General features: G+C 42.6%; 1 protein-coding gene across 2 annotated transcripts in view; it reads right to left on the minus strand.

Moving 5' to 3' along the window:
- Positions 1–22,970, minus strand: part of LOC115195260 (protein sel-1 homolog 1) — a 45,542-nt gene that overhangs the window by 14,260 nt on the left and 8,312 nt on the right. For both annotated transcript variants that reach the window (XM_029755043.1, XM_029755037.1), the window contains exons 4-17: positions 14,922–15,089; positions 14,427–14,532; positions 8,887–9,049; positions 8,516–8,569; positions 8,307–8,366; positions 8,100–8,181; positions 7,623–7,777; positions 7,057–7,113; positions 6,864–6,932; positions 5,509–5,586; positions 3,459–3,521; positions 2,845–2,932; positions 2,448–2,596; positions 1,552–1,717 (exon numbers count right to left, since the gene is read on the minus strand). In XM_029755043.1, the coding sequence (XP_029610903.1) occupies positions 1,552–1,717; positions 2,448–2,596; positions 2,845–2,932; positions 3,459–3,521; positions 5,509–5,586; positions 6,864–6,932; positions 7,057–7,113; positions 7,623–7,777; positions 8,100–8,181; positions 8,307–8,366; positions 8,516–8,569; positions 8,887–9,049; positions 14,427–14,532; positions 14,922–15,089 (1,458 nt within the window). The remainder of the gene's footprint in view (positions 1–1,551; positions 1,718–2,447; positions 2,597–2,844; positions 2,933–3,458; positions 3,522–5,508; positions 5,587–6,863; positions 6,933–7,056; positions 7,114–7,622; positions 7,778–8,099; positions 8,182–8,306; positions 8,367–8,515; positions 8,570–8,886; positions 9,050–14,426; positions 14,533–14,921; positions 15,090–22,970) is intronic.

The raw sequence follows: 22,970 nt of genomic DNA on the forward strand, positions 1-22,970 counted from the left end.
TGATGTCAATTAGCCTATCAGAAGCTTCTAAAGCCATGACATCATTTTCTGGAATTTTCCAAGCTGTTTAACCTGTTGGGGATAGGGGGCAGTATTTACACGGCCGGATAAAAAACGTACCCGATTTAATCTGGTTACTACTCCTGCCCAGTAACTAGAATATGCATACAATTATTGGCTTTGGATAGAAAACACCCTAAAGTTTCTAAAACTGTTTGAATGGTGTCTGTGAGTATAACAGAACTCATATGGCAGGCAAAAACCTGAGAAGATTCTGACCAGGAAGTGGCCTGTCTGACAAGTTGTTGTCCATCTTGGCTCTTTTTATTGAAGACTGAGGATCTTTGCTGTAACGTGACACTTCCTACGGCTCCCATAGGCTCTCAGAACCCGGGAAAAAGCTGAATGACGTAATTCAAGGCTCAGGCTGAAACACACTAGCGCGTTTGGCAAGTGCTCTATCAGAGGGCCTTTAGACTGAGGCTCGTGCAAAAAACACCGCTGTTTGAACATAACTATGGATTATTTGGGACCAAACCAACATTTGTTATTGAAGTAGAAGTCCTGGGAGTGCATTCTGACGAAGACAGCAAAGGTAATAACATTTTTCTTATAGTAAATCTGACTTTGGTGAATGCTAAACTTGCTGGGTGTCTAAATAGCTAGCCCTGTGATGCCGGGCTATCTACTTAGAATATTGCAAAATGTGCTTTCACCGAAAAGCTATTTTAAAATCGGACATATCGAGTGCATAGAGGAGTTCTGTATCTATAATTCTTAAAATAATTGTTATGTTTTTTGTGAACATTTATCGTGAGTAATTTAGTAAATTCACCGGAAGTGTTCGGTGGGAATGCTAGTCACATGCTGGTCACCTGCTAATGTAAAAAGCTGGTTTTTGATATAAATATGAATTTGATTGAACAGACATGCATGTATTGTATAACATAATGTCCTAAGATTGTCATCTGATGAAGATCATCAAAGGTTAGTGCTGCATTTAGCTGTGGTTTGGGTTTATGTGACATATGCTAGCTTGAAAAATGGGTGTCTGATTATTTCTGGCTGGGTACTCTGCTGACATAATCTAATGTTTTGCTTGCGTTGTAAAGCCTTTTTGAAATTGGACAGTGTGGTTAGATTAACGAGAGTCTTGTCTTTAAAATGCTGTAAAATAGTCATATGTTTGAGAAATTGAAGTAATAGCATTTCTAAGGTATTTGAATAATGCGCCACGGGATTCAACTGGCTGTTGAGTAGCAAGCGTCCCACCTAGCCCAGAGAGGTTAAAGGCACAGTCAACTTAGTGTATGTAAACTTCTGACCCACTGGAATTGTGATACAGTGAATTATAAGTGAAATAATCTGTCTGTAAACAATGGTTGGAAAAATGACTCATGTCATGCACAAAGTAGATGTCCTAACTGACTTGCCAAAACTATAGTTTGTTAACAAGAAATTTGTGGAGTGGTTGAAAAACGAGTTTTAATGACTCCAAGTGTGTGTAAACTTCCAACTTCAACTGTACACGCACTGTTTATGTGTTCTTACTCTGGTCCAGGATGAAGGCTACATTGCTCTGGGCCACTTCAAAGCCCTGCTCGGCCAGCAGTAGGTACTGCACCAGTGACCCGTCCATGTCGCCGTCCTTGAAGCTGCGGTAGGCTGCCATTAGCCTCTCAGACCAGCGCCCACGCTCACACACATTCTTGAAGAGCTGCTCGCAGACACACACACACACACACACACACAATAAGACACAGACAGATATACACACAGAAACATGAACAAAAGGGTCTGTTCAGAGAATTCGAGGTAGAAGTCACCCCTAACCACAGACTTAGGATCAGATTGCACAACCCCTGATTTTAAATGTAACCATTGGGAGGAAAAAAAAAATATCTGACCCCAGTTGTGGATCAATGGCTAAGGAATGGATAAGTATGGATTGGCAAACAATGACTGACAATGAGTAGCAAATGGCTAAATGCTTAGCTAATACATGGCTGAATGGCAGCTAATGGAGGGCAATTAACACGCTACTAAATGGCTAAACGGATGGCTATTTTTTATTCCTAGCTGGAAGACGGCTAATTGGTTATTCATGCATAGATTTAACAGATGAAGGTTAATCTCAGGCTAACGGATGGTTTATTGATGGCTTAATGCACAGCTAACAGAAAGCTAATTGCTGGCTAATGGAAAATGCTGTCTAGAGGCTAGCTCCCAGGTGGCTAGTTTGGCAGTGGTGTGTAGTTAAAGGCTAATGAACTGTGACGAGCTGGGATACTGAACTGGCTAATGCTATTGCTATACAATTCCATAGCAGCTAGTTAACGGCTAGTTGATGGCTAATGCTATAGCTAGCCAATTCTATACATAATTAATGGATAATGCTGTAGCTAGTCAAGTATGTACAACCGCTAGCTAATGGCTAACTAGCTCACCTCCACGGCGGTGTGGCAGGAGCGCATAACTCCGGTGCCCGTGGCATGCATCTGGGCCAGGTTGTAGAAGGCCAGGATGTGGCCCGCCTGCGAGGCCAGGTTGAAGAACTTGAGGGCCTGCTTGTAGTCACGCTTCACCCCGATCCCATCTGGGGAGGAAGAGGGGGAATGGAGAGACAAAAGTGAGTGAGAGATCCCCAACACAGAGAAGGAGAGGTGGTGTGCAAGAGAAAAAAGAGTGGTTGAGACTGCAGTGTTGGGAGCAGAATGTTGGTGGGCAACTAACATTGCACTGTTCCCCAGGAAACCAAAGGTACAAGGCTGTTTTACACTAACCAACAGAAAAAACAGGGGTTCTCTACACACACAGGCCCACAACGCATGCACACACACTCACTGTAGTACATAGTGCCCAGCTGAAGCTGTCCGTCTACCCAGCCCTGCTCTGCTGCCTTCTGGAAGTATTTCAGCGCCAACTCGTAATTCTGTAGGACACACATACAAAACATAAGTATTGTGTAAATCATACAGAAAATACAGACAGCCTACACAGCTGCTGGATTCAATTGCCTATGCCAATCTCTACAAAAGCTCACTTTTGGAATGTAACTACAGTTTGAATCATACAGGCATGCTGCTAAACCCTATTGCATGTGCCGAATCTTTATCTCAAATAAATATGTTTTGGGAAAGGGGGAAACCTGGTCAGTTGTACAACTGAATGCATTCAACTGAAATGTGTCTTCCGCATTTAACCCAAGCCCTCTGAATCAGAGAGGTGCGGGGGGGCTGCCTTAATCAACATCCACGTCATTGGTGCCTGGGGAACAGTGGGTTAACTGCCTTGCTCAGGAGTAGAGCGACATATTTTTACCTTGTCAGCTCTGGGATTTGATTCAGCAACCTTTCGGTTACTAGCACAACACTCCTACCCGCCAGGCTACCTGCCAAGCTCTTGTAGTGTAGGTGCCAGGTGGCACTGGGTGATGGTGGACACTGGAAGTCACTTACCACTGGAACGCCCCTCCCATACAGGTACGCCATGCCCAGTCCACTCTGTCCAACAGGGTTACCCTAGGGGACAAGAACAGTTGGAAAGGACACCAAAAAGAGAGACACTTGAAAACCACATCTATACCGGTTAATTTGACTAATAATATATACAATTGAAGTCAGAAGTTTACATACACTTAGGTTGGAGTCATTAAAACTCGTTTTTCAACCACTCCACAAATGTCAAACTATCGTTTTGGCATGACACGAGTAATTTTTCCAACAATTGTTTACAGACAGATTATTTCACTTATAATTCACTGTATCACAATTCCAGTGGGTCAGAAGTTTACATACACTACGTTGACTGTGCCTTTAAACAGCTTGTAAAATTCCAGAAAATGATGTCATGGCTTTAGAAGCTTCTGATAGGCTAATTGATATAATTTGAGTCAATTGGAGGTGTACCTGTGGATGTATTTCAAGGCCTACCTTCAAACTCAGTGCCTCTTTGCTTGACATCATGGGAAAATCAAAAGAAATCAGCCAAAACCTGAGAAAAAAAATTGCAGACCTCCACAAGTCTGGTTCATCCTTGGGAGCAATTTCCAAACGCTTGAAGGTACCACGTTCATCTGTACAGGCAACAGGACGCAAGTATAAACATCGTGGGACCACGCAGCCGTCATACTGCTCAGGAAGGTGATGTGTTCTGTTTCTTAGAGATTAACGTACTTTGGTGCGAAAAGTGCAAATCAATCCCAGAACAACAGCAAAGGAACTTGTAAACATGCTGGAGGAAACAGGTACAAAAGTATCTATATCCACAGTAAAACGAGTCGTATATCGACATAACCTGAAAGACCGCTCAGCAAGGAAGAAGCCACTGCTCCAAAACCACCATAAAAAAGCCAGACTACGGTTTGCAACTGCACATGGGGACAAAGATCGTACTGTTTGGAGAAATGTCCTCTGGTCTGATGAAATAAAAATAGAACTGTTTGGTCATATTGACCATCGTTATGTTTGGAGGAAAAAGGGGAAGGCTTGCAAGCCAAAGAACACCATCCCAACCGTGAAGAACGGGGGTGGCAGCATCATGTTTTGGGGGTGCTTTGCTGCAGGAGGGACTGGTGCACTTCACAAAATAGATTGCATCACGAGGTAGGAAAATTATGTAGATATATTGAAGCAACATCTCAAGACATCAGTCAGGAAGTTAAAGCTTAGTCGCAAATGGGTCTTCCAAATGGACAATGACCCCAAGCAAAGTTGTGACAAAATGGCTTAAGGACAACAAAGTCAAGGTATTGGAGTGGCCATCACAAAGCCCTGACCTCAATCCTATATAAAATGTGTGGGCAGAACTGTAAAAGCGTGTGCGAGCAAGGAGGCATACAACCTGACTTAGTTACACCAGCTCTGTCAGGAGGAATAGGTCAAAATTCACCCAACTTATTGTGAGAAGCTTGTGGAAGGCTAACCAAAACGTTTGACCCAAGTTAAACAATTTAAAGGCAATGCTACCAAATACTAATTGAGTGTATGTAAACTTCTGAACCACTGGGAATGTGATGAAAGAAATAAAAGCTGAAATAAATCATTCTCTCAACTATTATTCTGACATTTCACATTCTTAAAATAAAGTGGTGATCCTAACTGATCTAAGACAGGGAATTTTTTTTAGGATTAAATATCAGGAATTGTGAAAAACTGAGTTTAAATGTATTTGGCTAAGGTCTATGTAAACTTCCGACTTCAACTGTAACTGATCGATCCTGAAAAACCATGTGGTAATTGAAAAGCGATGTATAGGAATGTTTCTGTCCCAGCAGTTTTTGACCACTATGAACAGTGGATTCTTAAATTGGTAATTCTTACAGGCATATGTACAGGCACTGTGGCCTATGTATAAGATACCCAAAGAAGTGAACAGTTTGATAAAAGGAAAGATTAAGCAAACACAGAGTTATACAGATATCATTATGGATGTATAACAATCCATGGTTGAACCATAGAAATATGATGTCCACTCGAGTGATTCTATTTCTAAGATTTGGACACTCACCAGGTCAGAGGCCTTCTTGAAGTACTGCAGGGCCGTCTCATTGTTCTGAGACAAGTACTCACTGCCATCCGAGTACATCTGAGAGAGAGAGAGCGAGCGAGAGAGAGAGAGAGAGAGCGAGCGAGAGAGAGAGAGACAGAGAGCGAGCGAGCGAGAGAGACAGAGAGCGATCGAGAGAGACAGCGAGCGAGAGACAGAGCGAGCGAGAGAGACAGAGCGAGCGAGAGAGACAGAGCGAGCGAGAGAGACAGAGCGAGCGAGAGAGACAGAGCGAGCGAGAGAGACAGAGCGAGCGAGCGAGCAAGTGAGAGACAGAGAGAGTGAGAGACAGAGAGAGTGAGAGAGCGAGCGAGACAGAGAGCGAGCGAGACAGAGAGCGAGCGAGACAGAGAGCGAGCGAGAGACAGAGAGCGAGCGAGAGACAGAGAGCGAGCGAGAGACAGAGAGCGGGCGAGCGAGAGACAGAGAGCGGGCGAGCGAGAGACAGAGAGCGGGCGAGCGAGAGACAGAGAGCGGGCGAGCGAGAGACAGAGAGCGGGAGAGCGAGAGACAGAGAGCGGGCGAGCGAGAGACAGAGAGCGGGCGAGCGAGAGACAGAGAGCGGGCGAGCGAGAGACAGAGAGCGGGCGAGCGAGAGACAGAGAGCGGGCGAGCGAGAGACAGAGCGAGCGAGAGACAGAGCGAGCGAGAGACAGAGAGCGAGAGACAGAGCGAGACAGAGAGCGAGAGACAGAGCGAGACAGAGAGCGAGAGACATAGCGAGACAGAGAGCGAGAGACAGAGCGAGACAGAGAGCGAGAGACAGAGCGAGACAGAGAGCGAGAGACAGAGCGAGACAGAGAGCGAGAGACAGAGCGAGACAGAGAGCGAGAGACAGAGCGAGACAGAGAGCGAGACAGAGAGCGAGACAGAGAGCGAGACAGAGCGAGACAGAGCGAGACAGAGAGCGGGCGAGACAGACAGAGAGAGCGAGCGAGCGAGACAGACAGAGAGAGCGAGCGAGACAGACAGAGAGAGCGAGCGAGACAAGACAGAGAGAGCGAGCGAGACAAGACAGAGAGAGCGAGCGAACGAGACAGAGAGAGCGAGCGAGACAGAGAGAGCGACAGACAGAGAGAGCGACAGACAGAGAGAGCGACAGACAGAGAGAGCGACAGACAGAGAGAGCGACAGACAGAGAGAGCGACAGACAGAGAGAGCGACAGACAGAGAGAACGACAGACAGGAAAATAGAATAAAGAGAAGGGGAGAGAAGGGAGCATGAGGAGAAACCACTGGAAAGTAGCACAGCCACAGAGTAAGGTTTGCGTTACTTACTTATTTCTACAGTGCTACAGATCATGTAATAATCTTACCTTCCCAAGGAAGGCCATGGCGTGTGTGTTCCCCGCATTCGCTGCCTGGTTGAAGTAATCATAGGCCCGCTGTTGACAAACAAACATTTAATTTGTGACCAACTCCACACAACAACTTCACATTGAATACAAGAGTGAGCACGACATAGAGCTAACGTTTGAATAATTTGAAAATGGGTTAGTGTAAGTTTACCTGGTGGTTCTGCTCCACCCCCCGACCACCGTGCAGATGCAGCTGGCCCAGTCCCACCTGTTGTGGACAAAGCATGGGGTCATGTCACGAAACGTGACGTGTGAGTCCCAAATGGCGCAATATTCCCTATATAGTGCACTACTTTTGACCAGAATCCACCCTTTCAATCATTACACGCTTACTCATTATCATACTACAGCCGTGCAAGCCAGTGCGTGCAAGTGCCAGAGAAGCTTGAAAATCAATAGACTCAGAAAGTGATTTGATTACTTCATTTAACTCCTGCAAGTGCGAGGAAGTGTATAATTGGTATAATGCCCCGAATTCATAATTTATGGAATTTTCCACTTTCCCTGACTGCCTAGCTTTAACTTTGGTGATTGTTAGTTCTCAAAGATTACATTATGAAACAAATAAGTAAAGGCTTTTATCTTTTCTACATACGTTCAACTTAGTTTTAGTGCTTCACGTTTACACTGATTGCTTTTTTCCATCGCAAAGAATTCCAAAGAATTTCCTATTCAAAGAAAATCACTAAGAGCAGTCTTCCCCATCTGAACCCTAACCTGGGCTTGGACATCTCCCTTCTCAGCAAGGAACTGGTAGTACTGGATCAGGTCTTCCTCAAGCATGCCGCTGGTAGAGCCCGGGTTCTCCACCTCGTCCAGCAGACGCACCCTCTGCACCGCACTGCCTCCCGTCAGGGACACGTCACTGGCCACTGTTGAGAGGGTGAGAGAAAGACAATATTTCTGCCATAAATTGCTTAAATAAATAAAATAGATTTTTTTTGAATGCAGTTGAGTTGCAGCCTTTGCTTTTGTTTTATCAGTTTGCTGAGAATCTGGGGATTTATCTATAAAAGGGCAGCACCTACAAATGTGCAATAGACACTTCGCAACAAGAACATCTACTTTTCAAACTCTACTGCACATGCTCATTTAGGGCTGTACAGATGCAGGTGTTCTCGATTCAAAACACTGAGAAACTGTCATCTGAGATAGTGAAAGTGTTCAATTAGTTGGCAGCGGGTGGCTTCTTACCATGATTGGCCACCAGTCTGTAGTGCGTCAGTGCTGATTCGCAGCTCTGGGGCACACCCACACCACCCCAGTATCGGTATCCCTAAAGAGAGAATGGTAGCAAAGGGAGAAAATGTCAATCATCATACAGTATATATCCATAAGAGAGAAACAATACACATTATAAGGCTTCTCTATTCAAACCTACAAAAAGCAGAAGTAGCTCACCAGAATCATATGAGCCACCAGGTTTCCACCCAAAGCCCCGAAGGTATAGTAAATCAATGCCTGAAACAGAGTTGAGGAGTTATGCTTTACTTTACATTCCTGGTTAAGGAGGTAACTCCATATTATCTAAGAAAGCTACCTCTGAACAAATACAGCTTTTCATCAGTATATAGGCTACATGGAAAGAAGGAGAGGCTGGATGTTGGTACCTTTGCTTGACTGGAGTTCACTCCTAACCCAGCAGCGTACAAGAAACCAAGTGCCTGTTGGAAGATACCGGGTGGAGCGTTAAGACTACCTACGACCACACAGAGATGCATGAACATAGATGAAAAAGTATACGCATACATCAACTGTTAGTTTTAGTCAGTCAACATTTCTATTCAAGTCATACACTTTAAAGCAAGTTTTATACGTAAGACGACGGACATACTGTGCTTATTTTGAAGGACAATCATCTCTGCTCATCAACGGACGACTCCCATTGAAAAACCAACTCAATACATAATTTTAAGACAAAAGCTGTCTGGCTAAATGTCTACCCTGGATCCATTAAGTTTAAATAGGAATGTTCCATTACCATCTGAGCTTTGGGGGAGCCCTCCAGGGCCAGCTTCTCAAACAGCTCCTTGGCCTTGGGGATGTTCTGGGTCATATAGTCTCCAAACAGCATGGCGTAGGCCACCTTCTCCATGGCCTTGTGGTGGCCTTTCCACGCCACCTTCAATAGCTTCTCATACAACCTAGTGAGGAATAAGATGAAGATTGAGAAGTTAAAGGTGTGTGGATGTAGCCTGGGGTAGTCTAGAGGTCTAAGCCTCTCCACTAGAACACGTGTACTAAGTAACGTCCAATCCAACCCACTGCTCTAGCAATATCTTTCCTCCTTCCTTTCTCTCTGTCGATCCTGTCCAAAGATAGATAAAGATACAAAATAAGAAAGGAGTAGGACTGCCCCAAATCGGGAAAAAGGTGTTGTGGACCAGATTAGTGACAAGACACTCGCAGCCGTGTAAGCCTATCAAAGCTTTCAGAAAGTATTTCACACCCCTTTACAGCCTGAATTTAAAATTGCTTAAATTTATATTTTGTGTCACTGATCTACACAGAATACCCCATAATGTCAAAGTGGATATTCTTTTTATTGAATATCCAAAACATACAATATACTTGCAGTGAAACCGCTTAACAACTACACCATACAAGTCATCCAACAGACTCCCATTCAGAGTGACACACAGAAGCATCCAGGGTCAATGCCTTACTCAAGGGCACGTTGACAGATCTCCCACCAGGCCAAAAAACATGAACCCAAACCCTCCAAGATCCCCCCACAGTTCCCCAATAGCTGTCCCTCAACCATTAGAGACCCCTCCCACAGTCCCCCAAGAATAAAAATAAAAAATACAATTAATTCCATTCCCCACCCCCAAGAACCCCCCAATGCACCAACAACCAAGAGAATGAACTAAAGGGAAAAAAGAAAAACAGAAGAAAACAGCAAACAACAATGCAAAAGAAAAAAAAGGACATCAAAAATCATAACAGCAATGCCAACTGTATATGTTTGTGTGCATGTCTGGCACTATTACATGTATGTGTGTGTTCTTGTATGCATTTATTTGAATGAGAGTGTGTGTATATGCATGTGTACAAACACCTGCACGGCATCAAACTCAGACAACCCGGAATTAGCTGTAAAAACACTGCCCCTCAGTGTCATTCAAACATGCTTTGTTGTATTTTGACTTTATTTTTGACTTTTATCTTTGACCATCATTCTATCTCCCGCACAACAACTCCACTCCCACTTGTCTCCAACTCCACATCCCAACCCTCAGCTTCCCTCAGCCCATCCCACCTATCTCTGCTGCCCACCTTCTATGTTGCGTAAGGTTTCTGCTTTTTTATTATTGATGAATATTGAATTGAATGACCTCAAGGTACATTTAAAGGTATCCCAAACAATAAGGGGATTTGCTGAACCTATATTATACTGGAAAAATTTTGTTATAAATTATTTTGTCTTAGTTAAAAATAAGTTGTCCTCCAGTAAACTTTGATTAAATTTCTAATATCCCCGTCCACGTGGAAAACCTATAAGAGTTATGTGAATGCCAATTAGATGATGATCCGATCGCATTCTGTCTCCTATTAAAACTTTTTTAACCTTTGATGCAAGAGAGAAAGAGACAAGAAAGTAGTCAAGATGACTAGCTTGATTAAGTCTCCTCCATGTAAGTCTCCTCCAGGTCGGGGTTTTTTAGTCTCCAGATATCCACTATTTCTAATGTTTCCATAATAATTGATGATTTCCTTAAGGGCACGGTGATGATAGATTGTAGAGTGATTACCTTTACGGTCCATTGAGGTACTTAACACTGTGTAATAGTCTCCTACCATAAATTATTTGATCATTTGTTGCCTGTAAGATCAATAAATTGGTGTAAATGTTTTTGAAGAAGTATGGATCATCCTGATTTGGACCATATAGATTAATGAGCCAAATCTCTTTTTCGTCCACTTTCATATTAAAAAAGATCCACCTTCCTTGCGAATCATTCCTTACTATTTGCACATTCAGATGATAATTTTTGTTAATTAATATCATCACACCTTTTGAGTTCCTTTGTCCATGATAGAAAATTACTTCACCACCCCATTCCTTTTTCCACACAACTTCATCTAAGGATGCAGGAGTGAGTTTCCTGTAAACAGAATGTTATTTTCCTTTTCTTTTAGCCACGTAAAGACGGATCTTTTTTTAATAATCTGCTAAACCGTTACAATTATAACTGGCTATACTTAATTCATCCCTTACCATAACTAGATACTGTTCTCAGGCTAAATTGACCATAATTAGTGCTTGTGACGGTCAAAATTACAGCGTTCAAATGTCTGATATTTAGAATTCAAGAAATAGGTTCTAGCTATATTTGTTTTATTCCCTTGCCTGTTTGCCTTTGAGCCAATGCCACAGATGTTAGAAAATTGAGACAAGACATTCTGTGTGTAGTAAATCTGAGTAGGTTGATGTGTATGATATTGGATGTGATTTCGTGAGTGTGTATGATGTCTGTATAAGAGTAAGACTATAATGTGTGCTGTCCAAATAAATAATAACTCCACCAATTTGCATGGTTGAGTGTCTTTGTGTGTGTAACATGTGGTGTGTATAGCCTAAATATTCATGATGATAATTGTAATCCATATCGTATCACCGTCATAGTTGCATCACAATTACCTTTAACATTATTGAAAAAAACATCTCCATAGCAATTGACGTTTCACATGATCATTAAAGAGACCTTGCATTACTCTAGAGACGGCTACACCACAGTACAAATGCATTCCGTATAATATGTAATTATTCCCCAATGCCCCTATTCTGATATCTTCCCCTTGCTTGTTGTAAACATATACAGTTGAAGTCGGAAGTTTACATAAACTTAGGTTGGAGTCAATAAAACTCGTTTTTCAACCACTCCACAAATTTCTTGTTAACAAACTATAGTTTTGGCAAGTCAGTTAGGACATCTACTTTGTGCATGACACAAGTAATTTTTCCAACAATTGTTTACAGACAGATTATTTCACTTATAATTCACTGTATCAAAAGTCCAGTGGGTCAGAAGTTTACATACACTAAGTTGACTGTGCCTTTAAATAGGCTAATTGACATACTTGAGTAAATTGGAGGTGTACCTGTGGATGTATTTCAAGGCCAACCTTCAAACTCAGTGCCTCTTTGCTTGACTTCATGGGAAAATCAAAAGAAATCAGCCAAGACCTCAGAACAAAAATTGTAGACCTCCACAAGTCTGGTTCATCCTTGGGAGCAATTTCCAAACACCTGAAGGCACCACGTTCATCTGTACAAACAAAAGTACGCAAGTATAAACACCATAGGACCACGCAGCCATCGTACCGCGCAGGAAGAAGACGCGTTCTGTCTCCTAGAGATGAACGTACTTTGGTGCGAAAAGTGCAAATCCATCCCAGAACAACAGCAAAGGACCCTGTGAAGATACTGAATGAAACAGGTACAAAAGGATCTATATCCACAGTAAAACGAGTCCTATATCGACACAACCTGAAAGGCAGCTCAGCAAGGAAGAAGCCACTGCTCCAAATCCGCCATAAAAAAAGCCAGACTACGGTTTACAACTGCACATGGGGACAAAGATCGTACTTTTTGGAGAAATGTCCTCTGGTCTGATGAAACAAAAATAGAACTGTTTGGCCATAATGACCATCGTTATGTTTGGAGGAAAAAGGGGGAGGGGCTTGCAAGCCGAAGAACACCATCCCAACCGTGAAGCAGCATCATGTTGTGGGTATTCTTTGCTGCAGGAGGGACTGGTGCACTTCACACAACGAAAATGATGTGGATATATTGAGCAACATCTCAAGACATCAGTCAGGAAGTTAAAGCTTGGTTGCAAATGGGTCTTCCAAATGGACAATGACCCCAAGCATACTTCCAAAGTTGTGGCAAAATGGCTTAAAGACAACAAAGTCAAGGTATTGGAGTGGCCATCACAAAGCCCTGACCTCAATCCTATAGAAAATGTGTGGGCAGAACTGAAAAAGCATGTGCGAGCAAGGAGGCCTACAAACCAGACTCAGTTACACCAGCTCTGTCAGGAGGAATGGACCAAAATTCACCCAACTTATCATGGGAAGCTTGTGGAAGGCTACCCAAAACGTTTGACCCAAGTTAAACAATTTAAAGGCAATGCTACCAAATACTAATTGAGTGTATGTAAACTTCTGACCCACTGGGAATGTGATGAAAGAAATAAAAGCTAAAATAAATCAATCATTCTCTCTACTATTATTCTGGCATTTCACATTCTTAAAATAAAGTGGTGATCCTAACTGACATAAAACAGGGAATTTTTACTAGGATTAAATGTCAGGAATTGTGAAAAACTGAGTTTAAATGTATTTGGCTAAGGTGTATGTAAACTTCCGACTTCAACTGTATATATTCTGTACAGGCTTCCTTCTTTTCACTCTGCAATTTTGGTTAGTATTGTGGAGTAACTACAACGTCGTTGATTCATCCTCAGTTTTCTCATATCAAAACTATTAAACTCTAACTGTTTTAAAATGACCATGGAAAGAATAGAGATGGGCGTGTTCACCCCGCTATCATCCAAAAGGCGAGGTCAGTACAGGTGCATCAAAGCTGGGACAGAGAGACTGAAAACAGCTTCTATCCGAAGGCCATCAGACTGTTAATTAGCCATCACTGGCACATTAGAGGCTGCTGCCTATATACATAGACTTGAAATCACTGGCCACTTTAATACATGGAACACTAGTCACTTAAATGTTTACATATCTTGCATTAATCATCTCATTTATATATACTGTATTCTATTCTACTCTACTGTATCTTAGTCTATGCCGCTCTGACATTGCTCGCCCATATATTTATATATTCTTAATTCAATTCCTTTACTTAGATTTGTGTGTATTGGGTGTATGTTGTGAAAATGTTAGATATTACTGCACTGTTGGAGCTAGAAACACAAGCATTTCGCTACACCCGCAATACCATCTGCTAAACGTGTGACCAATAAAATTTGATTTGATTTGTATATTATTTTATGCCTTTTGAATTCAGGCAGTAACACAAAATGTGGAATAAGTCAAGGGGTATGAATACTTTCTGAAGGCAATGTACACACAAACAATGTACACACATTCCTATACAAATATACATTCTTATTTACTAAAATCACAAAATAGCCATCCTATCATCTCAGGATGTGCTAACCCATGATGTGGCTATACAAATGGTAGCCTATATGAGGCTCAGGTGCATATAGCAGGAGTTAGTCAAATCCCATGTCTGTTTTAAAGCAGGGTTTCCCAAAATTGGTCCTAACTTTCTCTAGCAACCTAAAGACGGTCTGTCTGCATTTTTAAAAGTTTGTTTGGTGTTGATCGCTTAAGTGGTTTAAGCGCTAAAGCAAGAAAGCAAATAATAATAAGAGTAAGTGGAATGTCTAGAATGTTCTTGCTTTCAACAGGCACACTTATGAACACTAAAGGAGAATGTGAGATTAGTGTGTAGGTGAGACAAGGAAGAGAAGAAAGGAAGCTCACTCTTTCTTCTGACTCTTCCGGTTTGTTCCGTTGATCATGCGGAGGGCAGTCTGGTACTCCTTTTCGGCCTCCTCCGCTACATGCCTCTGCTCAGCCTGCTCCTCCGCTACAATACAACACAATTTGATTTATTCACAATTTGTTTCAGCCTCGTAAGTAGTGGGTGTGTCCCTCTCTATGGGAGAGGGACAAAAAAAATGTGTCTTGTTTTGATGTATGCATGCTGTAAGGGGGAGGGACAGAAAAGAGAGCTTTGTTTTTACCACAACAATCAAACACTGATTCAGTCACAAAGAAAAAAAATAGCTGTCAGCAAAGGTTCACTCAAATGATTGGTCAGTCTAGGCCAATTCCGAATTTGTTCCTCACTGAGCTTACACGTTTTGCTATAGCTCACAAATTAAACCAATATATTCCCTCACTGAATAATACTAGAATATAACAGTAACTCACTTTTGAGTTTCCTCAAGGTCTGAAATGCCCATGCCGACTTACTCTCACAGAAGCCCCATCTCTTGTCCCTGTCGTAGTCGTAGGTCGTGGCGCACCACAGGCGTTCGTCCCCCCGTCCATCGGTGGTACAGTCCGAGTACTCCTTCCCCAGGAAGAGAAAGGGGAACAGACAGGGCTCCCTATTGGCTGTGCCCCCATTCACCACAGGAACTGCATCAACCAAAAAACACAAATGGGAGGGGAGTTAGTATGTTCAAGCAAAAACACAGACAGAAAGCAGATGGATGATGATAACCGTGTGTGTGTGTCAAACATCAAATACAAATCATGTAAGTTAAAGTTTAATCATTCTTGTTCAATTCCACTGAATGATGAAAGAAACCCTACAGAACAGTGGCCAAATGATATATACCCTTCACCAGAGTACCGGTGCTACTTTCAGAGAAAACACTGGTGCAAGACTTGCTATTTTTATTGACTTGGCCAAAGCTTTTGATTCGGTAGACCATTCCATTCTTGTGGGCCGGCTAAGAAGTATTGGTGTCTCTGAGGGGTCTTTGCCCTGGTTTGCCAACTACCTCTCTCAAATAGTGCAGTGTATAAAGTCAGAACATCTGCTGTCTCAGCCACTGCCTGTCACCAAGGGTGTACCCCAAGGCTCAATCCTAGGCCCCACGCTCTTCTCAATTTACATCAACAACATAGCTCAGGCAGTAGGAAGCCCTCTCATCCATTTATATGCAGATGATAGTCTTATACTCAGCTGGGCCCCCCCATGGATTTGTGTTAAACGCTCTACAACAAAGCTTTCTTAGTGTTCAGGGGCAGAATGACAGATTTTTACCTTGTCAGCTCTGGGATTCGATCTAGCAACCTTTCGGTTACTGGCCCAATGCTCTAACCACTAGCCTACCTGCCGCCCCAAAAGGTCCCTAAAGCACACACATCATTGGGTCGCTCGTCTTTTCAGTTCGCCGCAGATAGCGACTGGAACTAAATGCAACAAACACTCAAACTGGACAGTTTTATCTCAATCTTTTCATTCAAAGACTCAATCATGGATACTCTTACTGACAGTTGTGGCTGCTTTACGGGATGAATTGCTGTCTCTACCTTCTTTCCCTTTGTGCTGTTGTTTGTGCCCGTTTTTGTCCTGCTACCATGTTGTACCGCTGCCACGTTGTGTTCAAATTAAATCAAAAGTTATTTGTCACAAGTGCCGAATACAGCAGGAAATGCTTACTTACAAGCCCCCAACAATGCAGTTACAAAAAATATTTTTTTTTTTAATGTAAGACATAAAACTTAACAAATAATTAAAGAGCAGCAGTAAAATAAATAGCGAGGCATACAGGGGGTACCAGGAACAGTCAATGTGCGGGGGCACCAGTTAGTCGAGGTAATTGAGGTAATATGTACATGTAGGTAGAGTTATTAAAGTGACAATGCATAGATAATAACAGAGTAACAGCAGCGTAAAAGGGGGTAAAAGGACTATGCAAATAGTCTGGGTAGCCATTGGATTAGATGTTCAGGAGTCTTATGGCTTGGGGGTAGAAGCTATTTAGAAGTCTCTTGAACCTAGACGTGGTGCTCAGGTACCGCTTGCCGTGCAGTAGCAGAGAAAACAGTCTATGACTAAGTTGGCTGGAGTCTTTGACAATTTTTTAGGCCTTCCTCTGACACCGCCTGGTATAGAGATCCTGGATGGCAGGAAGCTTGGCCCCGGTGATGTACTGGGCCGTACGCGCTACCCTCTGTAGTGCCTATCGGTCGGAGGCTGAGCAGTTGCCACACAAGGCAGTGATGCAACCCATCAGGATGCTCAATGGTGCAGCTGTAGAACCTTTTGAGGATCTGAGGACCCATGACAAATCTTTTCAGTCTCCTGAGGGGGAACAGGTTTTGTTGTGCCCTCTTCACGACTGTCTTGGTGAGCTTGGACCATGTTAGTTTGTTGGTGATGTGGACGCCAAGGAACTTGAAGTTCTCAAACTGCTCCACTAAAGCCCCGTCAATGAGAATGAGGGCGTTTTCGGTTCTCCTTTTCCTGTAGTCCACAATCATCTCCTTTGTCTTGATCACATTGAGGGAGAGGTTGTTGTCCTTGCACCACACGGTCAGGTCTCTGACGACCTCCCTATAGGCTCTCTCATCACTGATCAGGCCTACCACTTGTGTCATCGGCAAAATTAATGGTGTTGTCATGTGTTGCTGCCATGATATGTTGTTGTCTTAGGTCTCTCTTTATGTAGTGTTGTCTCTCTTGTCGTGATGTGTGTTTTGTCCTAGTTAAATAAAAGGTTAAATAAAATTTAAAAAAAGTGTGTTTTCATTTCCAATGAGGGCCAACTTTTACACTGAGCTTGAGTTCAAAAAGACATCACACTGTTGCTATACTACAGAGCAAGCAAGATCTACTCAGGCTTTCATAAAGATAGCCAGCTTCAGTTAGCTTCATATTCGAGCTCAGAGTTCATTCACACTACGACGGTGGATATTGCTCGTCCGCCTGCCCGCTAACTAACAGGCTTGTAACTGCGCGTGCATGTCGTACATGGCTAGTCAAACAGCAAACTATTATGGAGATAATGCTGAAACATCAATCCAAGGGCAAGTCAGTGGCACTTTTTAATTTGTGCCGAAATTAAAATAAAAGCATACCGTCTTTGGTGCGCATATCAATGCACAAGCACACTTTTCCCACTCCTATCGTTCCTTCTTCGATCTGTGGAACATCTTGTAGCATTGTGGCCATAGACAATCCATAGAAGGGTTTTTGACTGCTAAACTCACAGGTACATTAGCAATGACTGCCAGTCTTGACTTGAATGGGAACTGCCATCTATATATTGCACACAGTGTACAAAATATGAAATACACCTTCCTAATATTGTATCCAATGCTTCCCACAGTTGTGTCAAGTTGGCTGGATGTCTGGGAAACTGTTGAGCGTGAAAAACCCAGCAGTTTTGCAGTTCAGAGGGTAGTGCATACAGCCCAGTACATCACTGGGGCCAAGCTTCCTGCCATCCAGGACCTCTATACCAGGCAGTGTCAGAGGAAGGCCCTAAAAATTGCCAAAGCATCCAGCCACCTTAGTCATAGACTATTCTCTCTGCTACTGCACAGCAAGCGGTACCGGAGCGCCAAGTCTAGGTCCAAAAGGCTTCTTAACAGCTTCTAACCCAAAGCCATAAGACTCCTGAACAGCTAATCAAATGCCTACCCAGACTATTTGCATTGTCCACCCCCATTTCCACACTGCTGATACTCTGTTTATTTACATGCATAGTCACTTTACCTCTACATGTACATATTACCTCAACTACCTCAACTAACCTGTGCCCCCCCCCCCCCTCACATTGACTCTGTACCGGTAGCCTCTGTATATAGCCTCGCTACTGTTATTTCATTGTTACTCCTTAATAATATTTTATTACATTTATTTTTTACTTCAGTTTATTTTTGTAAATACTTTAACACATTCTTAAAACTGCATTGTTGATTAAGGGCTTGTAAGTAAGCATTTCAATATAAGGTCAACACCTTTTGTATTCGTGCATGTGACAAATAACATTTGATTTGATTCAAGTCCAGGATCCAGTTGCAGAGGTGTTTATTCCCAGGGTCTTTAGCTTAGTGATGAGCTTTGAGGGCACCAAGGTTGCTGAACGCAGAGCTGTAGTCAATGAATAGCATTCTCACATAGGTGTTCCTTTTGTCTAGGAGTGAAAGGTCAGTGTGGAGTGCAATAGAGATTGCATCATCTGTGGATATGTTGGGGCGGTATGCAAATTGGAGTGGGTCTACGGTTTCTGGGATAATGGTGTTGATGTCAGCCACGACCAGCCTTTCAAAGCACTTCATGGATACAGACGTGAGTGCTACGGGTTGTTAGTCATTTAGGCAGGTTACCTTAGAGCTCTTGGGCACAGGGACTATGGTGGTCTGCTTGAAAAATGTTGGTATTACAGACTAGGACAGGGAGAGGTTGAAAATGTCAGTGAAGACAATTGCATGTTGGGCAGCGCATGCTCGGAGCACACGTCCTGGTAATCCATCCGGCCCTGCGGCCTTGTGAATGTTGACCTGTTTAAAAGGTCTTACATCGGCTGCGGAGAGTGTTATCACACAGTCGCCCGGAACAGCTGATGCTCTCATGCATGTTTCAGTGTTACTTGCCTCGAAGTGAGCATAGAAGTAATTTAGCTCATCTGGTAGGCTCGTGTCACTGGGCAGCTCTCGGCTGTGCTTCCCTTTGTAGTCTGTAATAGTTTGCCAGCCCTGTCACATCCGACGAGCATCGGAGCCGGATAGTACAATTCAATCTTAGTCCTGTTTTGATGCTTTGCCTGTTTGATGGTTCGTCGGAGGGCACAGCAGGATTCCTTATAAGCTTCCGGGTTAGAGTCCCGCTAATTGAAAGCGGCAGCTATACGCTTAAGCTCAGTGCGGATGTTGCCTGAAATCCATGGCTTCTGGTTGGGGTACATACGTACAGTCACTGTGGGGAGGACGTCATCGATGCACTTATTGATAAAGCCAGTGACTGATGTGGTGTACTCCTCAATTCAATCGGAAGAGTCCCGGAACATATTCCAGTCGGTGCTAGCAAAACAGTCCTGTAGCTTAGCATCTGCTTCATCTGACCACTTTAATATTGACCCGAGTCACTGGTGCTTCCTGCTTTAATTTTTGCTTGTAAGCAGGAATCAGGATATAATTATGGTCAGATTTGCCAAATCGAGGGCGAGGGAGAGCTTTGTACGTGTCTCTGTGTGTGGAGTAAAGGTGGTCTTGAGTTTATTTCCCTCTGGTTGCACATTTAAACATACTGGTAGAAATGAGGTAAAACAGATTGAAGTTTCCCTGCAAAAAAGTCCCCGGCGACTAGGAGCGCCCTCTGGATGAGCGTTTTCCTGTTTGCTTACGGACATATACAGCTCATTGAGTGCGGTCTTAGTGCCAGCATAGGTTTGTGGTGGTAAATAGACAGCTACGAAGAATATAGATAAACTCTCTAGGTAGATAGTGTCTCATTATAAGCTGTTGACCACACCACCTTAGGCGAGCAAAATCTTTTTGCTCGCCTTCCTTAGATGTCATGCACCAGCTGTTGTTTACAAATATACATAGACCGTCACCCCTTGTCTTACCAGAAGCTGCTGTTCTATCGTGCCGATACAGTGTATAACCCGCCAGCTGTATGTTATTCATGTCGTCGTTCAGCCACGATTTGGTGAAACATAAGATATTACAGTTTTTAACTTCTTATGGATGGTGGCAGTATTGAGTAGCTTGGCTGACTGACGTGCCCAGAGTAAACTGCCTGCTACTCACACCCAGAAGCTAAGATATGCATATTATTAGTAGATTTGAGATTTGGATAGAAAACACTCTGAAGTTTCTAAAACTGTTCGAATGATGTCTGTGAGTATAACAGAACCCATATGGCAGGCAAAAACCTGAGAAAAAATCCAACCAGAAAGTGGTTTGTAGTTTTTCAAGTGATTGCCTATCCAAACTACAGTGTCTGTGGGGTCCTTTTGCACTTCCTAAGGCTTCCACTAGGTGTCAACAGTCTTTAGAAGCTTGTTTGAGGCTTCTACTATGAAGTGGGGGAGAATAAGAGCTCATTGAGTGAGAGGTCTGCCAGCAGGGCATGAGCCTCAGCCATGCTCGCTCACGTGAGAGGTAGCTCAGTTCCATTGCATTTCTGAAGACAAAGGATTTCTCCGGTTGAAACTTTATTGCAGATTTATGATAAAAACATCCTAAAGATTGATTCTATACATCGTTTGACATGTTTCTACGAACTGTAATGGAATTTTTTGAGTTTTGAATTTCGTCTGACCTACACGTCCTGAATTTGGATTTGTGAACTGAAGGCGTGAACAAAAAGGAGGTATTTGGACATAAAGGATGGACTTTATCGAACAAAACAAACATTTATAGTGGAACTGGGATTCCTGGGAGTGCATTCTGATGAAGATCAAAGGTAAGTGAATATTTATAATGCTATTTCTGACTCCAACATGGCGGATATATTGTATGGCATGTTTTTGTGTCTGAGCGCCGTACTCAGATTATTGCATGGTGTGCTTTTTCGGTAAAGCTCTTTTGAAATCTGACACAGCGGTTGCATTAAGGAGAAGTTTATCTAAAGTTCCATGCATAACACTTGTATTTATCAACATTTATGATGAGTATTTCTGTAAATTGATGTGGCTCTGCAAAATCACCGTGTGTTTTGGAGGCAAAACATTACTGAACATAATGCGCCAATGTAAACTGAGATTTTTGGATATAAATATGAACTTTATCGAACAAAACATACATGTATTGTGTAACATGAAGTCCTATGAGTGCCATCTGAAGAAGATCAAAGGTTAGTGATTCATTTTCTCTATTTCTGCTTTTGTACTCCTCTCTTTGGCTGGAAAATGGCTGTATGTTTTTTTGTGTATAGGCGCTGACCTAACATAATCATATGGTTTGCTTTCTCCGTAAAGCCTTTTTGAAATCAGACACTGTGGCTGGATTAACAAGAAGTAAAGCTTTAAAATGGTGTATAATACTTGCATGTTCGAGGAATTTTAATTATGAGATTTTTGTTGTTTTGAATTTGGCGCCCTGCACTTTCACTGGCTGTTGTCATATCGATCCCGCTAACGGGATTCCAGCCATAAGAAGTTGTTTAATGTCCTGTTGGTAGGATATACCTGCTTATAGTTCGTACACTTTATTATCCAGCGATTGTACATTGGCCAATAGTACTGATGGCAAAGGCAGATGAGCCACTCGTCACCGGATTCTCACAAGGCACCCCAATCTCCATCAGCGATACATCCGTCTCATTTTTATTTATTTTATTTCACCTTTATTTAACCAGGTAGGCCAGTTGAGAACAAGTTCTCATTTACAACTGCGACCTGGCCAAGATAAAGCAAAGCAGTGCGACAAAAACAACAGAGTTAAACAAACAAACGTACAGTCAAAAACAATAGAAAATATTTTATTTATGTATAGTGTGTGCAAATATAGAAGAGTAGGGAGGTAAGGAAATAAATAGGCCATAGAGGCGAAATAATTACAATTTAGCATTAATACTGGAGTGATAGATGTGCAGATGATGTGAAAGTAGAGATACTGGGGTGAAATAAAGAAAGAGGGTAAGAAATAATATGGGGATGAGGAAGTTGGGTGTGCTATTTACAGATTGGCTTTGTACAGGTACAGTGATCGGTAAGCAACTCTGACAGCTGATGCTTAAAGTTAGAGAGGGAGCTATGTCTTGTGATTTTAGCAATTCATTCCAGTCATTGGCAGCAGAGAACTGGAAGGAAAGGCGGCCAAAGAAGGTGTTGACTTTGGGGATGACCAGTGAAATATACTTGCTGGAGCGTGTGCTACGGGTGGGTGTTGATATGGTGACCAGTGAGCTGAGATAAGGCGGGGCTTTACCTAGCAAAGACTTACAGATGACCTGGAGCCAGTGGGTTGGGTGATGGATATGTAATGAGGGCCAGGCAACGAGAGCATACATCTTACTTATCCAACACAACTACCACATGCGCACAGCATACAGAGCCTATTTTGAGCAGGATTTCTCCTGCAGCTCCTCAGGTATGTTTTACCTTGCTTCAAATTAGCCTATAGGCAAGCTTACAAATTATTCTACCATTTCTACCGTTCTGCATGCCAGTTACAATTTTATATGCGCATTTTCGTGGAACAGTTATTTCAATAATAACATTTGTTTCTCAAAATCATTGTCATGCAGTTAATTATAAAAATCTGAATTAAAATGATAAAAATCTAAAAGTCAACTTATGCGAGATCACCAGCCTCTGCCATATGGACACATTGATACACGGTGAACCGTTGGCGGCTAAAGTAATGAGCACAACTCATTGTCATTAGTCCAATACAGCAGTAGGCCTTTAACTTCCATTGCTCTTTCACACCGAGAATTGGTGATTATCAAGGATAATTTTCAAAATAGCTTACTGTGAGGAACTATAGTTTTAATATATTAGCATTCACAATGGATGTTAAAAAAACACTTTGCTACATTTAGCAGAGCAG

This window comes from Salmo trutta, chromosome 1 (genome assembly GCF_901001165.1).
Source record: "Salmo trutta chromosome 1, fSalTru1.1, whole genome shotgun sequence".
In the NCBI taxonomy this organism is placed as follows: domain Eukaryota; kingdom Metazoa; phylum Chordata; class Actinopteri; order Salmoniformes; family Salmonidae; genus Salmo; species Salmo trutta.